The 17,088-nt window shown below is 40.5% G+C and overlaps 1 protein-coding gene across 3 annotated transcripts in view; it reads left to right on the top strand.

Annotated features, from left to right (window-relative positions):
* The first annotated feature begins 7,709 nt into the window (after nucleotides 1-7,709).
* Nucleotides 7,710-17,088, top strand: part of COL6A2 (collagen type VI alpha 2 chain) — a 64,458-nt gene continuing 55,079 nt past the window's right edge. Inside the window, exons 1-3 of one of the 3 annotated variants that reach the window (XM_081944012.1) lie at nucleotides 7,710-7,947; nucleotides 11,062-11,181; nucleotides 14,161-14,756. In XM_081944012.1, coding sequence (XP_081800138.1) covers nucleotides 11,094-11,181; nucleotides 14,161-14,756 — 684 coding nt within the window. In that variant the 5' untranslated portion in view covers nucleotides 7,710-7,947; nucleotides 11,062-11,093. The remainder of the gene's footprint in view (nucleotides 7,948-11,061; nucleotides 11,182-14,160; nucleotides 14,757-17,088) is intronic. The other 2 variants (XM_081944010.1, XM_081944011.1) reach the window with 2 other exon arrangements.

The following is a 17,088-nucleotide window of genomic DNA, read 5'->3' on the forward strand; positions in this document are numbered from 1 at the left end:
CTGTCAATTTTCACTTTTTTTGTCTTATCCTTTCCATTTCTTCCTAATGAGCCTTTTATTCCAAACTCTAAGCTCCTGCTCTTTCTTTCTACTGGGTATATATTCTTCATTCCCTGACTTTTCCATTCCTCTTTGCTATGTCATTCGACGTATCCTCTGTCTGTCTTCTCTTCCTCTTTTCTCTTATCACTCCTTTCTTTCTTCTCTATGCCTGTCTATCCATTTCCTTTCCTTTCTGCAGCTATAATCTCTTTCCCTTTGTTGGGACATACCCCCTTTTCAATTTTCCCGGTGCCACTGTCAAACGCAGTGAAATCTTTTGCTTGCTTTTTTATTTTCTATTGCTTTTTCTGTAATTCCACTTCCTTTCCCTTCTTCTTCCCTCGCTTCTTGTTTCTTCTTGATTTCTAACTTCAAAATTCTATTTAATTTTAATGACTCATGCATATTTTTAATAATTTCATGTATTTCTTCAAATTCCCAACTTTCCATAGTGTCCTGTTCAAATGTTACAGTTAATTATAATCTAAGTTCCACAGTTTCTTCTTATTTTCCAATTCTGACCCTGCTCCAATATTCCAGTTCAGCTAAAATAAAGAAAAAAAGGGAGAAGACATTCTTCTTTTCTTCCACAGCTATCCAAGTACAAAATCAAACAATCTATGCAAATTCAAAACCTCCTTAAACGCTTCACTTTTTTTGTTCTTCCCTCCGACAATGGCTCCATTTCTCTATTCTTTCAACTTGATGATTTTCAACGGTACAGCTTGGTAGTTTTAAATCCAAGAAAGATAAAATTACAAAGGGAGAAACAACACTTCTTAATTTTTCCTCTTGTTATTTTGCTTAAGATGTGTAAATAAGAACAAGCTAGAACAAAGCAAGTCTCCTTAGTATCAGAAATTTTAAGCTTCCGGTTAACCCTTCTTTTCCTGTGAGGTTCCCAATTGTCAGTTAATCTCTTTTAAAGAAACAGTCTTTTCAGATCCAAATTCAAAGCTTGTATTTCAATGGGTTAGCCAATTCTCATTTCTGTCTCCAAGTTGTTTAAAGCACGCAGTTTTCTTTGAGCTCACATTTTTTTCTTCTCTCTCTTTCTTTTCTTCTGCCAAATTCCCAATCTGTCCATTAATATTATTTTCTACTCACAAGATTATTTACTTTTTCCAAATTCTGATTTGTATTAGTTGGTTACCTTCTCACCAGGTCTCAACACTCCTTCCAGTCACCGCTCCTGCTTAATGCTTAGTCCAGAAGCTTCAGTTTGTAGCAACCATTTTACAATGCCACCTCCCCCGACACTGATTCAGAGAGCTAATCTCTGATCTGCAAGGAACCAGTTGCGTTCCTCTAGGTCTATTGAGATTTAGCTCCTTCTTCACTTTCCCTTCAGGAAAGTTCTGGTCCGAAAATCCCTGGCATCAGTTTGTCAGCCAGAATTTATGTGAGGCTCTTCAGAGCCCATGGATTTTCTGTCTGTCTCATTGAGGAACTTCCAGCTCCTCTCAGAATTTAGAATATTTAAGGACCCCAAGGAAGCTATCCCCCTAAACAAGTCCAATGGGCTCAGTACTTTAATCGGTTCAATTTCACTCTTCGATACTTGCTGGGGGGGGGGGGTTTCCTTGTTGATGCACTTTCTTGGATGCCCCAATCAAAAGCACCTGAGAGGAAATAGTTAATTCCATTATCCCCTTCCGATAACTGGCAGTGCAGGTCTCATCAGTCGGCTGACCCAACAGCTAAAGGAAGCCCTGAAGGAGGATGATTTGACAATGAGGGAGGACCTGGCATGGAAGGGAGACAAACCAGTCAGTCAGGAGCCAGATCCTATAAAGAAACTATGATCAACTGGTCATTTTGGATTTGTAAAGACCCTTCACTTGGCAAAAAGACAGTTCTGGTGGCCCAAGATGAAGAAAGACATAGAAAACTATGTAACCAAATACCCGGTGTGAGTGCCCATGAAGCAATTGCCAGGGAAGACTCCTGGGTTACTACAGCAGGGGGTCAATCCCAGCAGGCTATGGGATGAAATTGCCATGGACTTTATATTGGAATTGTCTGAGAGTAATGGGAGTACCATATTTTGGACTGTGATTGATCTGTTTTCAAAGCAATCACACTTCATTGTGTAACTGAAGCTTCCCTCAGCCTGGAGTCTGGCCAAAATATTCATGCAGCGCATCTACTGGCTGCATGGAGTTCCAAGGTGCATCATTTCAGACTGGGGAAGTGCAGTTTACAGCAAAGCTCTGGTGGGAGTTCATAAAGCAAATAGGTTTAGCTCAGGGACTTAGTTCAGGGTTCCATCCAAGCACCAATAAGGTGGCAGAATGAACTAACCATAATAGTGGAGCAATACATTGCTATGTAAACTATCAGCAACCAATTGGCCGGAGACCTTTTGCAGAAGTGGCTTATAATAATTCGGTACATAGTAGCACTGGATTCACCCCCTTTAAAGTGACAGAGGGAGTTGAGTTTGTACCAATGCCAGCACTCCCTCAGTAACATTAGCTGAATGGAACCTGAAAGCTGCTTGGGGAAATGTGCAGAAAGCACATTTGAATAAAACCAGGGAAAAGAAACAGGGCAGATCTGAAAAGAGCCCTCCAGAAGGAGTTCAGGATTCGGGAGAAAATATACCTGTCTACTAAATATTTGCTGAACCAACTTTGTAAGTACATAGGTCCATTCCCAATTGTTCAAATTATAAACCCACTTACAGTGAAATTACAGTTACCCAGGTACTCAGATGAGTCCACCCGGTGTTCCACTGTAGCTTATTGAAACACTTCTGAAGCTTCAAGTTAAGGCCAGTCGAAGGCCATCTGACATTTGGGTAGTGGGGAGAAACACTATAAGATAAAAGAGATACTGGACTCAATGTACTTTAAGGAGAAATTACAATACTTAGTGCAGTAGAAAGGATATCCCTCAGCTGATGCCGAGTGGGTAGGCCCCACAATGTTAGTGCAGGAAAGTTAGTAAAAAAGTTCTATATAAAACACCCTCAGCGACTGAAGAGTTTCGTGAAGGCTAAGACTACCTAAATAACAATATTAATCTATGTGTTAACTTTGAACTAAACCTTGGCCATAGCCATATTTCTCTTCCTCAGTTGCCACAGAGAAGGAAGGGGGAAAGGAGGTTGGAATGCATTACTAGGCACAACAAAGAGCTTCCTTGTGAGAACCAAGATCATCTCTACTAGCAACAGATAAGGTTGGGGAAGGAGTGCCCTAAGAGCTCACCAATTAACCCAATTGGCCAACGTGACCTGTGACACTTAGGGAAGAGATTATTTCCTAGTTTAATTATACTGAAACTGCGGCAAAGATTTAAAATTAGTTTTCCATTGAAGCTGTGCTGATATGATGTACTCAATAAAGAATACCTTTGAGAAGGAGCCAAGTCTCAGATTTCCTTGGGTTCATTAGTCAGAGCCTTGACACTATGCTCAATATTTTCCAGGTGTCCTTTTCCTTTAGTGGGCCAGGGGAGAAGAGGAAACTATTGTTTAACTAGGCAAGCATTTGCATGGGAAAACCAGAGCTAGTTTTGTTTCTTCAGTATCAATATGGTGTATCCAATAAAGTTTTACTTTTGAGAATTCAAAGGTCCCAAGAGTGTTTCCTTATTTTGGGTTCACTGGTTGGACAGTTGACATTCTGTCCATCTCCACACAAGATTGTGGAGCTGAGTCAGAGTGACCATTGGTTCTTGGTCACTCTATGTCATATTCCTTGATCTATGAATACACACACACACAGCCTGTGTGTGTGTGTGTGTGTGTGTGTGTGTGTGTGTGAGAGAGAGAGAGAGAGAGAGAGAGAGAGAGAGATTCCTTCAGCTATGACAATTTGTTCATTGAGATGTCACCCAACACACAGATCACATACAGATTCCCCAGAGCTCTCTCTGAGGCAGTTAAGAAACATGAAATATAAATAAAATAAAATAAATAAATGCATGCCAGAGACTACTGTGTACTAAAGTAACATTACTCATTCAACCAATAAAGTTTAACATAGAACATAATTGCCTTTTCTTTGCCAAGAAGTTTTTTCCAGGGAATATTATTTGAGTCATGCAGAACAAAATAAGATGTTTGGATAAAGGAAAAATATGCAAAATGTGTAAAAAGTATATTTTGAAAGGATGATGCACCAAGTCTGAGTTGCCCAAAGAGGCTATTTAAGGAAAATGTTCCTGTGTCAGGGCATCTTTGAACAAGGCATAAGGAGAATCCATGTTTGCTGCTTACACTCAGCTGGATTGCTTGAGAGACTAATCCCTTCTGGTTACTCTGGTGACTAGAAAACAATAAGCAAATACAGCTGGATTTTCCAATGCTGACTCCTGACCACATCCCACAAACCATAGTAATATTATGTGGAAAAGCACAAGAATGTATTAAACGTATAGCTTGTATTAATTTTCTCTACTCTTCTTTTACTGCATGGCAATGGAAAAGGTAGAAAGAGCATCAGTGTTAACCATTCTGGGTTTTTTTAATATATATATTCTGGAAGAATAATTAACTTTCTTATCTTATTCTAGGACCAGACCAATAATCAATTCTGAGTGATAAAACTGATTCTCTTAAGATAAAAGAAGAAAATGTTTCTAAGGCTTTATCTTGGTGGTTCTCAACCTTCCCAATGCCGCGACCGTTTTCTTTGAATTCTTAGTGGGAGTTTGTGAGTTTCCAATCAGTGTTAAGGTAAGAGGAGAAATCAATTTAAAAGTCCTTGACCTGCAGGATATCACAAGTCTTGACACCTGATTAATCGCACCTGGTTAGGTAAGGTCTTCCATTGGCAAAGTGGCAGATAAAGTAAAGGTAAAAGTTCCCCTTGCATATATGTGCTAGTCATTCCCGACTCTACAGGGCAATGCTCATCTCCGTTTCAAAGCTGAAGGGCCAGCACTGTCCGAAGACGTCTCCGTGGTCATGTGACTGGCATGACTAAATGCCGAAGGTGCACAGAACACTGAGGGAAGCAATACAGTAAGTAGGGGAAGAAACAAAGACCTAACTGCTTAAATAAGCCTGTAGAGCAGGGATGTCAAACTGGCGGCCCACGGAATGGATGCATCATGCACAGGCCATGCCCACTCAGCTGTGCAAAGACATAAGTTGTGATACATCACGTGATGTCATGTGATGTAATCGAGTTTGATACCCATACTGTAGAGAAATTCAGATGTTCACTCTGGCCTGAAAAACTAAAAAAATTAATCTAAATGGGATTCCAGGCAATAAAGAATTCTACAAAATGAGAAATATCTAAGTGAACAGTACATATAGATGTAAAGTATCTTATATTCATATAAATATTGGAAATCTCAAAATGTGTCTACAGTGGTATCATCTGTGCAGAACATGTTTGCTTATTTTAATTAATAAATTGTACATTAATGGCTTAAAGATTTCATATTTAAAATTTCCAAGCAAGGTAATTCAAAACTATTTCAAAAGAATCCCCATGACTTTATATTGCCTGTTAGGTCACTTCTAAGGATTCAGTTGCTTTTGTGTCCCAATGGAATGACCTTAGTATAAAGACTATTTTAATATATATATATTTGCAGGGAAACATTATCAACTTCTTAATCCCTTGTTTGTAAACCAAAGAAGATACAATTCATACAATTTAGTACCTCAATAATATTTAGATAGATTGCATTTCTTAGATGTTTGCTAAAATGTGGTGAAGTGTCAAAATGCAGACAAGCTACCTCTGCCTTAATTCATATATAGGGCAGCTCCATCCCAAGTTATTCCTCATGTACTTTCCCTGACCCATGCAGTGTCTCTCATGAAGCAGTATCTCTCGCATACCACCTAGCATCCCTGCACACCCTCTGACCCACAAACACCTCTCATGCACCCCATGCACTCTTCCCATAAATGGGGGTTAGCCAATTTATCTTCATTCAAAAATTGTTGCTTTGTGATGCACCGTTTTATCCAATTGAAGATTACAAGCAGACAAACATCTACAAGAGTTTTAGTAATATATAAATGGCTGCGAGCAATTTTTAGTAAGAAACAGGACAGAGTTGGTTATGGTAAAAATGTACAGTGCTTTTGACATGTATTGTCTCTTGAAGGATCCATTTGCAGAGGTTGGTATTGTACAAAGAGACTGTCATCTCTGAGCAAACTTCTCAAGACGCCCAAGTGTATTGCTATTTGATGATGCTTAGTGTTAGCATTGTACCTGTGTATCAAGGGCATTTTCAGGGAGCAGGCAAAAAGCCAAGATAGTAAGTATGCCTTTGTGATCCGACAAACATAGAAAGAATTTGATCACACCTTTGTCCCTATCTTTACTTTTTGGACAGGATAGAGTGACTGCTGCAAAAAAAAAAAGTCTGAAAGAAAGATACTGTATAAAATACTCAGTCAGAAAAAGGAATGTGGTCAATAGCTAAAGAAATGGCTAAGGTGTTAAAAGGCAGAGAAAATGCAGAGTGCTTTTAATGAAATTGTTTTCTTAATAGTGAGAAGCCATTTAGCCAGCCAAATGTTCCTGGAGGCCAGGGAGGCCAAAAACAGGTTGCAGGGGGCCTCCGGAGGCCTCAATGTGGCCCATTTTCAGCCGGCAGTGCTGCAGGAGGTCATGGAGGGCACAAATGAGGTGGGGGACGCATTGCGCCCCCATGCCCCATTTTGGCCAGTAAAGTGCTGCAGGAGGCATCTGTCCTGTCTCTACCTGCTCTTCCCCCCCACACCTGCAGAGGAGAACTACAATGTTGATCCAGCCCTTGAAGAAATTCAGTTCCCCCCCCCCCCCCATAGAGGGTCTTCTGCTTGAACAGGCCGGTTGAACTAGAAGACCTCCAAGGTCCCTTCCAATTCTTGTTACTCTGTTAAACTATTGCATTGTTTTGACAGTGGTTGAAGAGCGCTAAAGAGATTCCAGCAAAACAAATTAAAGACTGAAATAATTTCAGTTGAAATTGAAAACTGGATGGTATATTTTAGAAATAGGTTATCAAACAAAGAGTGCAGGGAAACAACAATTGCACCACAGAATTTATGGCAGGGAAATGGAAAAGAGGAGGGTCGATTGCCAACCATTTCACTAATTTGAGACAGAGGCTTGGTTTCCGCCTTATTGGATTGGACTCATTGTTTAAGGTTGTGCCTGCAAAGAACCGTTCATTTTTCCTGCACACTTATTATTCTTTATTGTTGATGATGTTAATTTTTATTTTGCTTGTCTCATGCCCCTTTTACACCAGTTAAACTCTAGAATCAGAAAGAATCAGAAGAATTGATTTGAAAATAGCAGTTAGGCTGCCGTTGAAGTCTGAGGCTTCGTTTTGAGCAATTTTACAAAATCTCCCCCCCCCCCAGTAAATTCAGCGGGGGGAGTCGGGGGGTCGGAATACTGTGTACAGTAACAGTACAGACATAGCAGGAAGCAAGCAAGTTAACGAGAGCAACATAACCCACTCTTTCACAAGGGTCTGTCATCCAAAGGCGGTCACTCCTCTTGTCGTGGCTTTGTAACTCACCCAAAAATTCAGCCCTCCTCCACCACCGTCTGCCTTCATTCCCGTCCCACCAACTCCTGCTCTGAAGAGGAGAGAGGAACTGCGCACCCCGCCCTTTCCCGATTGATAGACTCACAGCGCCACCTGGTGGATAACGGATAAGTGACTATGCTGCTCGGAGCTTTCTTTCAAGGGAAAACTCGAAGGAGGAGAATTAAGAAGTAGGCTGTTACTTTCCATCAGAGAAGTTACAGTCTGGAGCTGAAAAAAGCGCCGCCACACCCGATTGGCTCCTTCCCTTCACTCAAAAACGGAGAAACAGAAAGAAACCCTTTCTCCCTGAAGATGCAGACCCCCTCTTGAAACCAAAGGATAACAATCTTCATTTTACCCTTTTCACTCTAAAAGTGTATTGATCTCTGTGTTTTGCAGGTAAGCTGAATACAACTGTGTATTCCTGCCCATTTTGTGATTTTATCTTAATAATTATCAGAGGACAAGCAAGTTTAGAAATACGTTTATCAAGAGAAGCAAATTTTATTTCAACACAAACAGATGGGAAAGTTTGCTTGGATGTTCAGTTATAGGGAGGCAAAGCTAATCCTCTGTGCACCCTCTTTGCTTTCACAAAGCCTTTTTCTTAGCAAAAGTTGTTCTTATGCCTGCAGGAAAATGACTTCAGAAAACAATTGTACTCTTCTTTTAGTCACCAAAGCTGGGGGATGGGGTGTAACATAGAGCGGTAATTAATCAGAATATGTATTGTTTGTGGGGTCATATCAGCACAAATTAGCATTGGGTTATTTTTAATCACTTTTGGATTGTTAAAAACTTATCTCTGGTTTAACTCTGCTTAAGAAACAGTAGAATATTTGGTCTGTACTATTTGTAAGGACTTTTCATCTTCTAATAATCTAGAAATACAGTTAGATGCTGCAATGATTTTAACTTTTAAAAGCTGGCTAGTTTACTCTCCTTTAATCCTGCCATTCTAGACATATTTCTTTCACTGTGTCACAAAGGAAAGTGCAGAATTCACTATTTTAAATTCTGCCTTAATTCCAGATTTACGAGTTATACTCACTAGTGAGTTTGATTGACAAATTGGAATTTCTGTGTGTGTATGTATCTAGAACTTGATAGAACAATAATTTTCTTATCAACACTGTTTGTCCGTCTGTTTTGTATCATTTGACACAAAAGTAGTTGCATCTTTAGCAAATAACATGCTTGGTTCTTGGTTTTGCTGTTCAGAGTTCAGACCTTGGTCTCTAAGCTTACAGTCGTTAGCCCAGCCCAGCCTTCTGCTTTGTGGAAGGACGTGAATGCAAAGCAGAACTTAATGCAGGGAGGAAGAACATTCTGAAGTTACATATCAAGAATTTCTCTTCAGCTATTAGTTGAGAACATGTTTCTGTCCAAAACCAGCTCCTTTCACAAAGGTATCACCACAAGCAGCCAAAGTGCCAGGAGAGGCCCAGTCTTGCATGGTTCTTTAGAAGGGACTCTGATCTGATCAATGTCTTGGATTTGATTTGATTGGAAAATGTCTAGACCTACCATGCTTTTCTTCTGCATAAGGCTACTCTGCTGAATGATCTGGATGTTGCAAGGAAAGTTATATCCAGGTTTTTAGTTAAGGTTGAATGTCATATGGTTCAAGAGAGCATTAGTACAACAACATGAAGTACAGTGAGAAAATGCAAGCAAAGCAATCGGAATAGAAGAGAAGAGAAAAGAGAAAGCTCCAGGGGCTTTCTAGGAGTCTGGGGAGGGTGAAAACAGCCTCCGCTGCCCATTCAGAGGCCAAGAACGGCCTGTTTTCCGACCTCCAGTGGGCCCGGTAGGTCTGTTTTTCACCCTCCCAGGCTCCAGAGGCTTTCTAGGAGCCTGGGGAGGGCGAAAAACAGCCCAACACACAAACCGGAAATTCGGGAACGGATTTCCAGGTTGCCCTTTGGGTCGTTTTTCTCCCTTTAGAGGCTTTCCCTGAAGCCTCCGGAGGGAGAAAAATGGTCGAAAATCAAGGCCAAAAATCAGCTGGCCAGCGCACACATGTGCGCTGGAGCTGACAGGGCTGACCTTGCGTGCCCTCAGAAATGGCTCCGCATGCCACCTGTGGCAAGCATGCCATAGGTTCACCATCAGAACCTATTGCATTGATATAGACCAAACCCGAGTTTCTAACAGGTAAACATTCATTTATGACCTCATTATTTTTGTTACATAAAATACTTCAGGAACATTCAGTGCTTTTAAAAATCCAGATATAGATTTTAAAGTTATTTTTTCTTAAACGTAACTGACTATGTGGAAGCAAAAAAACCAAAAAAACCAAAATCAACCTGTGAAACTCCTAATAACTGATGAAAACTGCACTTTTAAACCTCCTGGAAAATACGTGGTTCCACCTCCTCTATCCTGGGTGTCTACTCCTCTTTTAAAACAACCTTGTGAGGTTCTTCTTGAACAGGATGTGGCCTGGGCAGTGATGCAGGGGGTGTGCTGTTGGAAGGTTCTGCTCATCTCCAGACTTCATTGATGGTCTGGGGCAAGTCATTGGGCTGATTCTTGATGAGGCTGGGGCCACAGGGAAGTTGGGGAAATCCCTGATTGTGTTTCAGTGTGAGCAGGGAGATTGCTTGCATGATGGGATGCTCTTCCAAACAAATGCCATTCCTTCCATTAACGTACAAAGAGCATTGCTCTCTGGGGAGGGGGGACTTTATTTAATACTACTTATGAAAATAAGCCCTGCATGCTGAGATGGTACACATGTCGATGCCAATGAGTATGTTACAATGTCAGTGAATTAAGTCAGACTCTCTCACTGCCACATAGAACTTTTGTGGAGGTATGTAAATGTAGACTCAATCATCCAGGCCAAAAGCATGTAAAAGGTCATTTTGACTAAAGAAGTTACTTGGATGAGTAACAAAACATATATGTTTAATAAACTTTGGTTCAGTTGCCACGATTTAACCTTTTACATGCTTTTGGCCTGAATGATTTAGTCTACCTTTACATATTGCATTTCATTTTGGGGAGAGCCCCCTGCAAGAGAGAGTTCATTCCAACGACTCTGACTCTATGCCTAACCAAAAATTGTCATTTTGACTGAAGATGTTACTTGGATGAGTAACAAGACAAACTCTATGGTAGGAGATTTAAAATGAAGGGGACTCCATAAGGTGGTGCCACAGCAGAAAAAGCTTGACTCCTGTGACCCACCAAATGTAGATCTCTAACTGATCCCAACAGCATACCTTCTTTACCAGATCTAGTGGGGCAGGCTGAGTTGGTCTCTCAGATAGCTTGATCCAATGCCATGAAATACTTTAAAGGTCAAAACCAGTAACTTGAATTGGAGTCAGAAGTAAACTGGCAGCCCTATTCAGCTTTTGTCTCTCCAGCTTTAGTTGTCATATGAATTCTGCTGGACTAGGACTAAAAATTTCACTCTGTGTAAGGGCACTTTCTCAGCATCCAATACTTTGTGTCTTAGTCAATTATTTTTTTAAAACTTTTGTGCTGACTCTATTCTAGCAGCAGGTGAAGCAGACAGGAGAATTGTGGGGATGTTCTCACAAGCCTTTTTAGCTGTTCTGCTCTGCACAGCTGTCGTCCCCCTCAATGCTCAAAATGATGAAGGAACTTCCTGTGCAGGTAAAAAACATAGTTTCTCAATTTACTTTAGTTCTTTCTTTGTGGTTTTTCTTTCTGTCATGCCTTCTGAAAATATGTAAAGTTGTAAGTTTAATATAAGAAATAATTAAAAATCTTATAGTGAAGATGTTCTATGATTACAATCCATGTCCAAAATCATATATTTGAATATCTAGGATTCTGCAGTACTTTGAGTCTGAAGGCAAAATGGCATTATCAATCATACAGTGTACTCATATATCTCTAATTCTTTAAAGCAGCTACATTTTTTCTAGAATTCTGTGACTGTCATCTGCGGCAGCCATAAAACTCCAATGAAAATGGTACAGACTCACACACATACAGACACACACACATACTTCAGCTGGAGTTTATGCATTTGTGTTATCTCTCAGCTTTAAAAGGTAGGGGAAATGCAGAAAAGCACTACCAAAAATATCATTGTTCCAATATTGGAGGTGCTGCCAATATTGGAGGTGTGGAACAATTTGCCTTCAGAAGTTGTGGATACTCCAACATTGGAAGTTTTTAAAAGAGATTGGACAACTATTTGTCTGAAATGGTATAAGGTTTCCAGCTTAAGCAAGGGATTGGACTAGAGGACTTCCAAAGTCCCTTCCAACTCTGGTAGTCTGTAAATCATTGGATAGTTTCTCTATACACAAAGTTATTTCTGAATTTGAGAAAAATGTTTTCCCTATGAAAAGAGTTGTTTCTTAATTTGGGGAAAATATAAGTAATACTAAAAAAACACCTAGTGATTTTTTTCTACTTCCCTCCCTCGTGGTACTAGAACTGAATATCATTCAGCAAATGGATTAGCACCAAGTGGTTTTCGTGGGTTTCTGAAAGGTTATGGAGGGATATGCTACTAGGATTTCCTGCACAGACTTTCCAAGCTGAGAGTCATCGTACCTTTGGATTCTTGTGACTTGGCAGAAAAGATACAAAGAGGGACAAGAGCAAAGGGGGATGCTGTTGGAAAAGGGATGTTGCTTGCATGCAGTGCCTCAGGCATATTCCAGAAAATAGTGTTGTGTCCAGTGGGGATCACTTTGAGACATTCTTCATGCTGCACTGAATTCCACAATCTGGGAGGTAGCATGAGATAAATGTAGAGATTATCCATTTCTTACTTTTACAAATTCATGAAAGCCATTGTGGCAACAAGACCTTGATAAATTAGTGAGCTGAAGGCAATACAGCTAGTCCTCAACTTACAACAGTTTGCTTGATGACTGTTCAAAGTTACAACAGCACTAGAAGAAGTGATTTAGGACCATTTTTCACACTTGCGACCTTTGCAGCATCCCAATGGTCACATGATCCAATTCGGATGGTTGGTAATTGACTCATATTTATGACAGTTGCAGTTTCCCCTGGGTTATATGGTCACCTTTTGTGACCTTCTGACAAGCAAACTCAATGAGGAAGCCAGATTCTATGTTACTAACTTAACAACTGCAATGATTCATTTAACAACTGTAGCAAGGTAGGTCATAAAATGGGGCAAAACTCATTTAACAAATGTCTCACTTAGCAACAGAAATGTTGGACTCAATTGTGGTCCTCAATTGTCAAGGACTAGCTGTACACTGCTGTTAATATGGACAAGCACTTATGTGCAGATGGCCACTTCTAAGTACGTCTGTGCATCCAAGGAACTTTATGTAGCTCCTCTCAAATTAAGAAGTGTAAAGATGAAGATTAGCATTATGCAGTCAATATCTTTGTAGCTTGAATTCTGATCATATCTGAAACTTGTCCTCCAAAGATGGAGCAAGGAGTTGTTACTGAAAGCAGAATAGGCTACCTTTAGACTGCATTTGTAGGCTTTGGGGAAAGAAGAAGCATGCATTATGATGCCATGATGAAATAATTGACTTCTATACTTGCATCGCATGTTTGCATCGCATACAATGGCAAAAGGGCAGGATTTACATCATGATGTGGCTGCATGTGTATCATATTAATGCAGTTTCAGTATGCTTCAGACCAGGGACATGCTGTCAGAGGAAGCAGGGGAAGCAGTGCCTCACCGCTCTCATCATGAAAATAAAAAAAAGGGAAAAGGCGCTGAGGAGCCTTCTGCACATGTGATCCAGTAATGGGACCACATGTGCAGGAGGCTCCTCTAGCCTCAGCCTCCCTCCTGCACACGTGGTCCCATTCCCCACCTTCTTGAGTCAACATGAATGAGACCGCGGAGCGTGAGCCGCGGTCCCGCGGAGCATGCTTCATAGTCCTCTTCATGTTGACTCAGGAGTCAGGAAGGAGGGGAATGGGACCACGTGTGCAGGAGGCTGAGGCAGCTTCAGCCTCCTGCACACGTGGTCCCATTCCCCGCCTCCCTGAGTCAACATGAAGGGGACCGCGGGTCGCGCTGTTGACCTCACCAGCCTCACCAGCCATAAACTTCACCGCACGTCACTGCTTCAGACACTGGATCCCTGCTTAAAAAGAGGGACATCACATCTAGGAATTTTGGCTTAATAAATTCAGTAAATATTTGCTTAAGGGTGACTATGTTTCTGATAATTCTGTTAATTCCTGAGGTTTATTTATGTGATTACTTTAGGCTGAAAAACTGTATTGACCAAAGCTGTCATTTATGGTACTCACTGTCTGTAAATTTAGATTAGCCACATTGGTTTAAGGGATGCATGTTCTAAGTGGAAATAAATAAGGCTCATGCAATATTCTATATGTTATATATTGATGCTACCCTGTAATGGAGATCAGAATGATAATCTCTTCTGGGAGAATGTGGCTTGGGAAAAAGGGCGGGAGATACCTCATGTCTTCATGAAGCTATAAGAGTCAATTCAGGAACTGATCCTTAACTCAGCTACTGCACCATGGGAATTAAAAACTACACAAACTCAAAGGGTTTCATTCCCCAAGAACACCTGGCAAGCCTCTATATGGGTATATATCTAGTCTCCTTACCACATTATTTCTCCTTTTCTTTTTATACAGATAAAGCTGAGTGTCCTATCATGGTGTACTTTGTCATTGACACATCTGAGAGCATTGCCCTTCAGACTGACCCTATTGAGAGTTTAGTGAACCATAGCAAGAAGTTTGTTGCTCAGTTCGTTAATAAGCTGGCCAATGAGGTCTACCAACAACAAATATCCATAAATTGGCAAATTGGGGGACTTCATTTTTCAGATATAGTGGTAATCTTTAGTTCTGTAACCCAAGACAAGGTGCTATTCAATGATAAGTTGGAAAAAATCCGTTACATTGGTCGGGGCACTTTCACAGATTGTGCTCTCTCCAATATGACGGCTCAGATGCCTCTCAATACGCTGGGGGCAAATTATGCCATTGTGATCACTGATGGCCATGTGACAGGGAGTCCCTGTGGAGGGATAAAGCAGCAAGCTGATCGAGCACGAGATGCAGAGATCAAGCTCTTTGCAGTGGCCCCCAGCCAGAAAATCTATGAGCAAGGTCTCCAGGAAATTGCCAGCCTTCCACATGAACTTTTCCGGAACAACTATGCCACTCTAAAGAAAGGCAGTGTTGACGAAGATACTGAGACCATGGATAAGATCATCCAAGTTATGGTAAGAATTGATACCTAAGAATTGTGTTAGAATATTGTTTTACTGGATCATTGGGTAGATTGACTGTCTAATAAGGTGGAAGTTGCAAGGTGTGGTTTTCTAAAACCAAGCACTAAATGGCTTAATTTGCATGAAAATATTTCAGCTCATCATTAGAAACAAAATATTTTAGAGAAGAAATGAACATGAATAATCCCAAAGGAGATTTATTCCTATTCCTGCTACCTGAAAAGACCTTTAAGGAGGCATTTCCTATGCAGGATTCCAGGTCCTGCTCCAGCATTTAAAATGATGCTTGACTTTGTTCTTAGATAATACCCCCCCACCCCAAAATGAAGTGGCCATCCCAGATTTTGTGCATAAACTCTGCCCCAAATTCCTTTTGTTTTTCCAAACTCTGACTACAATCTCCTTGAGGAAATTGAGCAGGTAGCTCTCCCTACTTCTCAGAAGTAGAAGAAATGGCATTTCAAATATCTTTATAATTGTTGGAGGAAAGCCATTGGTTATCATGGTTTCAACATGTTCATTCTGGTTCTTTCCAGATCTGTGATTCTAATAGTAGTGCCTGTTGTTCCTAAGATGTTTACAAATAATTGCAACCAATAGGTGGAATATTGTGCAGATTTTTGACCAAAATAAAGATTTATTGTCCGATTGTTGTGCATCACTTCCAGCAATCTTATATGTACACTATATAATGGTATAGAGAGAGAACGCTTGATTGCTTTAGTTTCCAATAGATACCAGTGGATTTTTAAAAAATCTGTCTTGAAAGCATCATATATGGATTTACACTGTTGCCATGTGTATTGATGTCTTCCAATTTCTCTTTTCTTCCCCATAAACCTACTGCCTCGAGAACTATAGGAAATATTTTGCTTAACAAATGGGTTCTTTCTATCTTTACAACAGTCACACCTTAGAAGCCTTCTAAAGCCATCAACTTTGTTCTCTTACGAGAACTAAGTCATGTGGCCAGGTTCTGCCAAATCGAGTAAAATGTGGGCTTTCCTCTTTTTCTGTTAGGAATATTTCTAATATTATGGATTAATTTTACTGCAAATGCATTTCATGAAGAGAGACCTCACTTCCTATTGAAGGTGATCCAAGTTGGGCAGTTCAATTGGAACCAGAACCAGAACTTATCAATAGATTGGAAAAAGTTCAAAGCATCTTTTCTGCACTGAAATCACATTTCTCAGACTCTAGTATTCAATTGTTTGAAAATTATGGAATAGAAGCCACTCCTTAGTATTTATCTTTTTATCCTTTGTATCCTTTTATAGCTGGATGTGATGCCCCCTTCTAATATAAGATAAAAGCATATAATTAGGGGAAGGTTCTTCACAGCACTAGAGGGGGGGAGAGAGAGAGCTAACAGAGGGATAGTTGGCCTCACACCAGTGATGGGTTCCTACCAGTTTGGACTGGTTCGGCCGAACCGGTAGTAGCTTGGCAGCCTGGGTCACTGGAACAGGCAGCGACCCAGGTTGTACTGTGGATGCGTGCAAGCGCACCTCAAGCATAAGCTCACACATCACGTCCCTGAGCAAACAGGCAGTAGTCTCTGCCGGAATCCACCCCTGCCTCACACAGATCTAAAAATTTCATTTTTTAATGAATGTGATGGAATAATACTAGATATTACTATAAACTTGTGCAAAGTTAAAATAATATAAATAATATAATCAATGTATACGTAACACCATGTATGAATATGCTTAGTTTGATACAATCAATTATGTCTATCATGGGAGCAATACAAATCAAGCAAAAGCACCTGATAGGATTTAAGCATAGACACATAAGATTGGAAGGAACTCTGGAGGTCTTCTAGTCCAACCTCCTACCCAGGGCAAGAATCCTCAAACCATCCCAGAAAATTAGCTGCCCAACCCTAGTTTGATAATACCAGGTGATGGTGCATCTGCAGTTCTAAAAGTCCAGCTACTCCACTCCTCAATAGTTCTCACTGACAGGAAATTCCTCTTTATTTCAAGTTTGGCTCTCTCTTTGTAAAGTTTACATCCTTTGATCCTTGGGATGTTGCAAAGAAAAAATCTACCAACTTTTCCCTGTGAGAGCCCTTCAGCTATTGAAACACTGTTATTATGCCTTTCCTTAGCCTTCCCTTATTTAGGCTAATCATACACAGTTCTTCTAAATTCTTCATAAATTTAGCCTCTAAGCCTCTCACCACCTTTCTTGCTGTTCTCCGTACTCTTTCCACATCCTCAGCCTCTTTCTTGCATTATATTGACCAAAACTGGGCAGTACTCCAAATGTTGAAGAGTACTTGGCCTAAGACAGAACACTAAATGATTCCCCT

Source organism: Natrix helvetica (assembly GCF_964273705.1).
Source record: "Natrix helvetica genome assembly, chromosome: 2".
NCBI lineage: Eukaryota > Metazoa > Chordata > Lepidosauria > Squamata > Natricidae > Natrix > Natrix helvetica.